Raw genomic sequence first — 10,766 nt, forward strand, 5'->3', positions numbered from 1 at the left:
CGGACCCCACACCGTGATCGCGTACGCTACCGAGCGCACGCCAACCACGGCGGACCTTGCTCTGAGGGAACAAAGGAACGACACATTGGCTGACACAAACATGCAGTTATTGCTACAGCAAGAATAACGCCAGCTAACAACAAGGTACGCTTATGAATCAAGGTCGTCCCACTCACCAGCAAGGTTGCGAGCGAATGTTCGCCCGCGCTAGGGCAAGGGATACTCCGCACCCCTGGACGGGACGAGTACGGGAGCCAGTCTCCCCACCGCTTCCTCGCCCCGCCGGGGAAGAGCGGAGCCGCGAGCGACACGACCGCCCGCGCCGACTATCCCAGCCGAAGAACCCCATGACTCAAGTAACACTTGTTGTGGGGCTAGTTGGTGCCTAGTTCTATGTACAAATGTTAGCGCAAAAATAAGAGACAATCACAAGAAAGACAATCACATGACCCCTCTCCCGCGCGCAGGCTTCAGCAGCCTCCCGCGCAGCGACGCTGGCGTCCTCCCTTGCCAGTTAATGTAACTGACAAGGGAATGCCTTCCTCCTCGAGGAGAGACTGCTGCTGCACGGTGCCTCGCGGGAAAGCAAACACAGGGGGCTGCAGGGCAGGTCCCCACAAACTACAAATACCGGGGGGGGGGGGGGGGGGGCTTTTTTGGCATTTGGTCGCGCCCTCGGCTGAAATGCTGGCGGCAAGGGAAGGTGAGGGTTAAACCCTACAAGGTAACATGGCGAGCGTTTTCTTCAGAACCTCACGAGAAAAACGTTTCCCAGTACGAGAGCCGTACTATTTAGGCGCTCTAGCTGGTAAGCGAGTGTGTGAAACTCTCGTCGCTGCATATGCTGTTTCTTTTATCTTGATGCCATGAAGGCACTCCTAACCCCCCTCCTCCCTCTCGCCCCATCTACTTCTTGGCGCCAGTTCACCCCGAATATCCCGGCGCTGTACCTACCTTAAGCGCGTCAGTAAGCAAGAGAGCATGCGTGACGAATTACACTGTCGTCAAGAAGAGGCGCCTTATTTTTGGTATCGCTTTTCAGTAAATCCCTACTGGGGAAAATATGGTACTTTGGTTGCTGTCACGTATAGCCACGAGATAAGTAAAATTCGTCACGGGTCTTTCTGGGCAGGCATGCCCTGTAGCTTACTTTTTCTCTTCCTTGAAGACAGCAGCGGGGATGAGAGCTTGCCTGCCGCGCGTCTTTCTGCTCAACATGAGTCAAATCTTCTCCTCCTGTCCCTTCACCTATTTCATTTCATTTCTTCATTCTGTCTGCTATCCTTTATTTCCGCTGCCCCAGCTCAGGTGCTTCCGTATTGATGGCAGATGCCGGGGCCAGCAGAAATCTTTTCCTTCCTTTTTATTATTTTAATAAAACCACTTACTACAACTAGCCCGGACCAGTACCTAATGAGAGGTCTACTGCCTTGGCCAGCGACTGTGGAGTAAGGCGGCAAGCCAGCGTCTTTTGGCAACTTGAGCAGACAATTCCGCTGAAGCGAGAAAGGCGGCCTGTGTTGCTCCGACTCCCCTTAATTGACTTTGGCGTGAATAGTGGTATTGAAATGAAGGCGTAATCTAGAGTTGAATTTTTCAGGTTTCTTTGTGAATCGGTAGCTTTTAGTTTTTCCTTGATGCTTTGAACAGAAGGAAAAACTAAGGTTTTTGTATACTTAGCAACTGAAATTTGTTGTTGCTATGTTGCCTTATTCAATTACAAATTTCACTTAACCGTTTATTTTTAATTCTTTAGAAGAAAACCAATAAAAACGACAGATGTCTTGCTGAATAATCAGCAAGGTGTCGCATCGTACTATCAATCAACGTCTATTCAACACTATTCAGAGAGAAACTCTGACCATGTGCATTAATTATTTTGCGGAACAAGCCTTTAGCAAACGAGAAAATATGAACGTATTGTTTCAGACATGTCTTCAGTTGTCCGCCCCAGAAGAGTGCCCAGAAGAGAAGACTAAAAATTCGACAACATATAAAACATCGGCGATGACGGCGCGTGCTGTGCAAGCGGCAGAAGGATGAACGGCCTCGGAGCTGGCTGTACGGAGTGAGAGTCCAGAAGATGGGGTGGTGACTTTGCGAAGCGAGCGGCAGAAGTTTTCGTGAATTACAGAAACGGTGGCCCCAGTGTCCACAAGCGCAAGTGTCTAGACGCCGTCTATAAACACATCAAGAAGATAGGGCGGAGAAAGGCGAGGACTTAAGTAGGGCGAGGAGTGCGCAGTTCGTGCCCCAGCAACTGCGGCTGCTAGTTTTCCGAATGGGTGGGGACGTTACGACGCCTCATGGGTGACAGTGAGCGGCGGCGAGGGGAAGGCGATCGGTGGGAGACGGAGGGCTGGCGACCGAGCTCGCGGTCAGGAGAGATCCCCTGGGGTGGTGGTCCGAAAGGTGGGCGAAAGGTGCGGTCTACACCGAGGTAGTCCGGCAGAGGGTGGACAGGCGCATGAAGAGTGCGTCGACAGAGGCGCGCGACAGAGGCGTAGCATATCGGTCTATTGTCAGCTGTGCGCCAAAGATTGTAGGTAGCGGGCGTGAAGCGGTTTCGTGGAGCAACAGGCGCAGGCACCACTGGAGGAACGTACGCATAAGCCTGCGGTCGCGGTGGTCGTGCGACAGCTTCGGCATACGTGAGAGGAGCGGGGGCAGGTGGCACGGCAATTGGAGGACCGTAGCTCAACGGGGCAGCAACAGGGGTTGGCGGGATCGGAGCCTGTGGAGCCAAGGAAGCTGGTTGCCGAAGAGTAGGGAGTGCATCGGCGACCTCCCGCGTGATGGCGTGCCGGATCTCAGCGCTGAGGGCGGGCGGTGACTGGTGTTGGCGAGATAGGAGCGAGGGCTGCCGGGCGACCTCGTCCCTTACGAAGTCTTTGATCGTTGCTAGTAAATCGGGGTTGATGTCCAGGCCGGAGACCTCGGCAGGCGGGGGAGGCCGACGAGCGCAAAGACGTTGCTTGCGCAACTCGTCGAAACTTTGGCACAGGGTATACACCGAGGCAACGGTGGTGGGAGTCTTCGCCAACAACATCTGAAAAGCATTGCCGTCGATACCCTTCATAATGTGCTTTATCTTGTCAACCTCTGACATAGCCAGATCAACACGCTTGCAGAGGTCAACTACATCTTCAATGTACCTGGTGAAAGTCTCGTCCGTGTGCTGAGCTCGGACGCGCAAGCTTTGCTCAGCGCGCAGTTTGCGCACGGCGGGACGGCCGAAAACCTCCGAAAGTGTGCTCTTAACAACGGCCCAAGTAGGGATGTCGGCCTCGTGGTTGCGGAACCAGAGGTTCGCGACACCGCTGAGGTAGAAGATGACATTGGTAAGCTTGACGCGGTCGTCCCAGTTGTTATGACGGCTCACCCGTTTGTAGGATTCCAGCCAATCTTCCACATCTTGGTCGCTGTGGCCACTGAAAACAGCGGGGTCCCGCTGCCGGATGGCACCGGAGCAGGTGACTGGCTGCGACGGGGCGGCGGGCTGTTGACTTGCCTTGGTCGGTGCTGAATCATGTACTTCGTTCCAAAAGATTGTAATGACCAAGGTCATGACTGTGCTCAATTTTCAGCTGAGTAATTTTGTAGTGGAGAGATGGTTTATTGCACAGAGCCAATGAAAGAAACATTTCGCATCCAATACCATTGTACGACTGCTTCGGGCGCTTTCCAGTGCTGCGTATCCTAGCAGCACCACCGTGAATGCAGCGATAAGTAATCCTCAAGAACTCATACTCCTTAGATTCTGCAACCAATGGGTTTTTGTTAGACCTACTGACTTTAAGGACGTGCTTTCCCTCCTTACACCAGGCACCTAAACATTCCTTAAAAATAGTGAAATTATTAAACGTGCCATTAGGACAGATATTGCTCCCACCCACACCAGATAATGTGTTTGGAGCCTTATCGCATGCACATGGCCATGATGCCCCCACTGAGCATCGTTTGGCCAGGTATCAGTGGAGCCATCAGTTCCTCTCTTTTCTCCCTCTATATAACACTCTGCTTTTCGGACATTTTGACTGCTTGAAATGTTAGTTTGGCTAGTCTTGCAGCCACGAATTGATGCTACGTCACAGCGCCTGCGTCGCTTGGCAGCATTGGGTCGTTTAATGCTCAAGTTACAACCTGCTGCGTGACCCTCTTGCACAGAAGCCTGAACCTCAGAGCAGATTGGGCCATCAAAGTTGCCAGCCTCTCTGCACGGCATCAAAACAGCCAAACGACGCCTTCGCCGCTTAGCAGCACCCGACTGATGTTTGGTTAGGTTGGTTAGTTTGCATGCTCCCTGGCCTTCTCTAGCTGTCGATGGTGCGCGGCTTTTGCAGCCAGTGACCTCTACAACAATGCCAGAGAAAACACTGCAAAGCCTGCTTTGCCAACCAGCTCACCACTGTTCTGGTACTGGTTGGCCGCGCAGTTATAACGGGCAGTGCTGTGCAGGTCACTAGCTTGCCCTTTGTCATCCACGCCAATGGCTGCAACAGAAGGAGGCTCACAAGCACTCCTGTGTAAGTAATTCTGCACCTGACTTTCTGCTACAGACAAAGGTGTGGCACGCTTCAAAAGCTTGGCAGCTGTCTTAGCAAGTGCTCTGGTATCCCTGCAAGTCGCTGGACTGATACATTTTCCTTGCAGACACTGTGTCGCAGCCTTCCGCTTCTTCCTGGCGACGACAACCACCCACTCACTGTTGTGAGAATCGCAGAAAGCCTTTGGCACAGTTGCTTCACGAGCACTGACCACACCTTCCCCCGTGGAAGAGCACTCAACAGGGCTGCTCACGTGCGGCACCTGTGAGGCTCCACCTGGCACCTCGGCACAGGTGGTGCTTGCACCTCGACTGGGATTCGTAGGCTTCGTAGCTGACAAAGAGCCTTGAAGCCTCCTCTCAGTCATTCAGCAATGCCGCAACAATGCCGCAAGCTAACCGAAGGTACTTCATGTACGTGCTGACACTCTCCAGACAGTTGTTAGTGCCATGCCAACATGCACAATGAGGACATCGATATCGCTTAGCTGAGTAGCTATCGCCGAGAGCAAATTCTCAATCTTTATTCCTCTGTGTGAACTGACGTCAACAGCGAGACCACGACGCGATGGAAAATACTGGTCAAGGTATTTTACCATCGGGTCGCCAGCCACCAAAACGCGACGCACGTGGACCTGTGCCGCGCGACAGGCGAATAAAAGTAGATAACTTCTATTCTAGAACTTCTAATCACTGAACCGCGACGACGATTTGCACTGACAGCTCGCTTTACTTACAAAAAACCGACAAGCAACTTAACACGCAAGCTGTCCTACGCGTGCAATTCGCAACGATTTACACAAACGCAGAAAAACTATACCACCTCTCGTTAAAAGCTATTGCAACGATTACAAATGAGAGGGAATAAAACCTGAAACTTTATAAACCTTGCAGCGCGGAGGCAAAGTATTAAGACAACAGTATTCTACAAAGCTCATACACGTGTGCCTACAAATAAGCAAACTAACCTAACAACGCAAAAAATACAACATTGAATATATGCTAAATCACGTTGACAGCAACCAGAAACGCTAAGATGCAATGACAGCGCAAAGAAGAAAAAAAGATGCTTTTGGCTTGCGTTCACGTTGGCTTGCGTTCACATGGTCGCACGTGAGCAAGTCGAGAACACTTCCACGAGCAGCCTCTGTCAAACAGCACCAGCAGCACAACTGAAATGCCGCCTGTTGCTGACGTGACAAAAGCGCAACAATCGAAGAGCGCGCCGCATTTCCCGAAAACGACTGGCCTCACGAGAAAGCTGTCACGTGGGCCATGACGTATATCCGTGCATGGCAGCAGCAAAAGTTAAAAAGCGCGCCACCTTAGCCGAAAACGCGCTACACGTGACGTCACGTGAAAGCTGTCAACGTTTATAGATATACTTGAGTTTCGGAACTCTCCCGCCGAAGCCGGGCGCGACTTGCCCCTAGGGAGTGTGAGGGCGCTGCAGTCGACGCTTGCGCCGTCGTGGCCGTCGCGCGGTGCGGGCGACAGCGCTCATCTCGTTGTATATGGTGGTATAATATTTACTCTACGTCCAGTTTTTTTTTTCTTGAGATGTCATGCCATTCATAGCTTTCAGTAACGGCTAACCGTTCTCCTTCGCAGTTTAATATCTATCGACGAAAACTTTGAAGGGTGTAATGGACGACACTACCGCTCATGCATATGCAGCCGCTTCCTGTGACCAGGAAGTGTTATTCTTAATGAGCTTGCGAGCGTTTAAGTGGTGCGGCACTGTTTTATCCTCTCAGATTGTCTGATATTCAACAAATATGACTGCCTGCTTCATGTGCGGTTGCACCAGCGGCTGAGGATGTGTAAGAATGGCCGCAATTCGCTCACTATGTGACCCTCTGTTCCCGAAAAAGAGAAAAACAGGAAAATCCTTGCGCTGTCAGGCTGGTCGAGAAAACACACAATATATGTGATTAAGTTTCAAAAAATCACTTAGCGTAAAAGCGTAGACATCAATGGTGACGTCGTGGAGATACACAAGACGCACTGAAGAAAAAAAAATCCGTTTTTACGCGATTTCCGATCAGTCCTGCCTATACGTCTGTCGTTTGCCTTCAAAAAGCGGCGATCGCCGAAGAGGGTGGACGGAGTTTATAGCAGCACACAGCCAGTATTTTAAATCGTGTTAAGAAAGATGAGTCACATAATTATTTGGAGAGCACTTATCTCGCAGCTACTACCCAAAACGGTGCTTACCACCCTACGACTTCCTCGGAATTAGAACATCTCGCAAGGTCCAACTACTTTATTGCCGCTTTTAAAACCGGAGCCTCATCTCCAAGTGCATTTTCTTATGAAACGGAAAGAAGGGGCTGTTTCTCTTCAAGAGATTTGAGCATCAGTTTTCGATAAGCTGCTTGGAACGATAGATGAGCCCAATTTATTCATTTTTATTCGGTAACACGCATTTTTTTTTTGCGGAAGTAAGATGAAAAAAAAAAGATCCGTGCAAAGAGATCGTCTATATATAGTGGTGTTTGGTCGCCCGGGCCCAGAGCGAGGCTGGAGCAGCCTAACACCGCCTGGAAAATAAAAAGAGCGCTCGTAGGAGTGTACCTCTAAATATGTCCACAGTATAAACTGGCGATAAATTCAAGTCCTTCCTTTCATTTTTAATAGCCTACATTGCACTTTTAATATTCTCAATAGTTTTCTTGGTGTCACTTATTTTTGGCGATTGCTTTCCCTCATACGCGATCCTTCATTAGAAATTTTCGCATTAAAACGATGGTACGTTGCCCAGTGCTGCAGTTAGAGTATATCATGAGTCAGTACATTGAGAAATGTTGCATCATGAGCAGCAACGTAAACCAGAAGAACGGGGCGCTGAGCGCACTTAAAATTATTGGACGTCGCCGGGACACGTGTGCATGGAGCTACGGTGGCCTGACACGACAGATGACGAGCAAGTGCATTTCAAATTATACCACAACACGCCTAAATTAGCGCCATATGCACACTAGTTCGAGTGCACTCTTGTCGCAGATGTCGGCGCGGTGAACGCCGCATGCAGACCCATCGCTTTGCTGCGTGCTAGCAGGAGCGGGCGCGCAACGTATATAGTGCTACAAAAAAAAAGACAAGCCACCCCGACTCAAACTCTTATCCACGCGATAAAACAAGCGTGCCTTATTGAAATAATGCCTAGTTGCCAAAGAGGGTTGCTGAACAAACATTCTTCCAGCGAACTCGGAAACCCCTGCGCAAGCGAAACGTTGGGTGCTAGCAAACGACGCTTGCTCCGATAGCTCGGATAGGATGGATGGATGGATAGATACGGCTGAACCCTTTACATCGGGCAGTGGCTCAAGCCACCTAGCCATGTCTTGTGAAATTTTACTCCTGTCTTGCTTTTAGCCACCAATCAGATAACCTTCGCTTGGTTACTTCTAACCTCTTAAAATCCACTTTCCCTTCACTATCCCTAAACCCCAATGCCTTGGGTAAGTCAGCCCCGCTGCCTTCCACTGTAGGGTGAAGCCCTTTACCGAAAAGTATCAAGTGTTCAGCTGTTTCCTCCTCCTCTCCGCACGCAATGCACAAAGTGTCTATCTCCTGGTACCTGATTCTATACGTCTTAGTCCGCCAACCGCCGACCGCAGCGCCGCGGTGGCAGGAACCGCGGCGGGCCGGCTCCTCCCATAGAGCTACTACTACCAACCACGGTGTATGCTACCAACACGGCTCCTCCCCATGGGCGCGCCGAGGAGTTTCGAAACTGAAGTATATCTATTGACCTCCTGCATGTTTGTAAACAAACGAGGTGGCGCTGCGGTCGCCAGCGGGCTCGTGGTGGGCAAAAGGCCAGGGAGTGTCGTTGCGGAGAGGCGTTGAGCGCTGGTTTTCAAGGCTTGTAGGCGCGTTTTCAGTTTCTGCGAATCACAGCAATGGTTGATGTTTACAGCTTAGTAATTTCTTGAAGTACACCAGCTCGCGTTGGCCACGTGCGGCGTATTCAGAGAAATAGTTCGCCACTGTGTATTGTATATATGGTTAGTAGTAAACAGAAAGCGTTTTTGGCGTTGATTTCTACGCTAGGCATTGAATAAAATAGGAAGTTTTTGACACTCTGATCTAGCCAGAATAATCTTACTTCGGGACAGTAGTGAGAGGATGTGCTGGCGTTCTTTCGGCGGAGCAGACGAGCGCTCACCGTCTGCTCACATACGTAGGTGTCGCGCTGTGCGAAAAGTGGGGACAGCGTCGTGTCCCCATTCTCCTCTAGCTGTCCCGCTTAAGCGCTGTTTTTATCCGCAGGATCACGCACCAGCCAGGCCGACTTCTCCCCTTGTTAAACTGGTCGATTTGGTGAAAATTTTTGGTTTCAGGAAATATTTTCTTTCTTAGCCCTGGGGTGTTTTGTTTCGTCACTAAAAATAATAGCTTAATATTCAGTAGAAATTTATAAAGTGGTACGCTTTCGAGATGCGTGGTCGTCGAAAATTATGAGGTAATTTCTTTGAGGCTTTCTTTGAGTTCAGGGCCGCATTTCTTTGACCAAAGCGCAAGCGAAGAGGTTAAAAAACGAGGAAGTAAAAGTTAAGGTTCGTTTTCTGACCTTTCAAATTTTCTGCGATTGGCATCACTCACTCCTTCGTAATTTCGTAACGCATGAAAATAGAATGATTCTATTTGTCGCAAACGATATCCGAGACGTCGAGGAGTGTAATTTATCTCTCGATTTTTTTTCCTACACATGCAGTATGATGTTCGTTATTTTTGTAAGAAACGTTTTCACGTAACTATGCTTGCATAAGTACATGATCATCTAAAAAAGAAGTAATAGCGTCATATGCAGAACAGGGCTTTGTGAACATGCTGGCATAAAAAATTTGCGCACTTTCTACTCAATTATTTAAGACCTTGAGGTGACTAGACGAGGGTGTTAATTATAATTACCCAAGAACTGCACCAGCTATAGCTAAAGATAAAAGGCATTACTGAAAATCTCGTAGCAAATTCATATTTGCACCAAATTTACTTTCATATCGCGTGCATAGATAACGAAAACACTTTTCATTGCTGCGCCCCATCTCAATCTCGACACGTCTGTTAGTAGCACGCCTGCGGCTGCTTGTCTCCAAACAGGCTTCGCGGTCATGGACTGCATCATGAAACATGACACATGCATGATGCAATTAAAAAGCATGTGGCTTTTAGCAAACTTAAGGTACGCTATTTTAAGCACGCCAGCCTGACCGCGCATGAACCTGCCAGATTTCTTTCTACTCGAATCAAATAATTACGTCTCTCATATTAAGAAACACTTTCAAGTAAATATCAAATGCCATAAAACGTGCCATTAAAACATGCTGTGCTATTAACAAAAGAACGCATTCCTTGGGGGCGAGTGAACCTGCCGGCGGGGGCCCCGTGCACACCGGCTCAAGGTGATAAATGCGTGCGCAGCTACATACGTGCTTTTTTTCCTTGCGCAGTTATAAGCGTACTATGCTGATGTTCAGGTGAATGAACGCAGTAACTTACATGCTATTAAGTACACTGAGTGGCAGTGCCGATCGAATCCCAGACTTCGCGCTTTAGTACCGCGGCCCATTCCCCGTTAGCCACTTTACTAATGCGGTATTTATCGCGAGAAGCCTATGCGGCTAATTAAAATGTCCTTTTATGCTACTACGTGGATCGAACAGTGACGCAGCTGATCAATACATGCTACTTCTGCAGTGCGCAGGCATGATGCAGCCGCCGGTAGCTGCAGCAGCTGTGGTAGGCAGCGGCTGGCGGAAGCTGTTTTGCCTACTATGCGAAAGTCGCTGCTGACATCAGCGCCACCGCATCTTCGTGACGTCGCGGGGTGAAGGAGGTCCATAAACGTTGAAAGCTGTCACGTGAGTATGACGTCGATGAGGAAAAGCTGGCGCCCCGCTATAGACCGTTTACAGAGAGCAGTTCGCCTAGTCGACACTCGCGGCGCCACCGCCGTCGCGACATCAGTGGCCTTCTGGATAGCAGGCGACTGCAGGTGGTGCCTACGGGCTGCTGACTTCGCTGCTGTATCCGCTATGCTCTGCGGCCAAAATGTGGAAAAGCAGAGGCAAAACGTGTTCCGTGTTCGATTGTAAGAACTGCGACGCAGATTTGAAGGTATGGAATGTATCTGTCTGCGAAACGCACGGGCCTCAACTTCACGAAGATTGTCCGTGCACTAGGCCTTTTGCAATGCATAGTTTTCCGCAAG

General features: G+C 49.8%; 1 protein-coding gene across 1 annotated transcript; it reads right to left on the minus strand.

Moving 5' to 3' along the window:
• Positions 1–2,378: 2,378 nt before the first annotated feature.
• On the minus strand, positions 2,379–4,914 carry LOC144133691 (uncharacterized). The gene is made up of 4 exons (XM_077666838.1): positions 4,764–4,914; positions 4,407–4,493; positions 2,652–3,522; positions 2,379–2,430 (listed from the first exon to the last, which is right to left on the minus strand). The coding sequence occupies exons 1-4, from the start codon at positions 4,912–4,914 to the stop codon at positions 2,379–2,381; spliced, it is 1,161 nt and encodes a 386-aa protein (XP_077522964.1).
• Positions 4,915–10,766: the final 5,852 nt, after the last annotated feature.

Source organism: Amblyomma americanum, chromosome 5 (genome assembly GCF_052857255.1).
Source record: "Amblyomma americanum isolate KBUSLIRL-KWMA chromosome 5, ASM5285725v1, whole genome shotgun sequence".
NCBI lineage: Eukaryota > Metazoa > Arthropoda > Arachnida > Ixodida > Ixodidae > Amblyomma > Amblyomma americanum.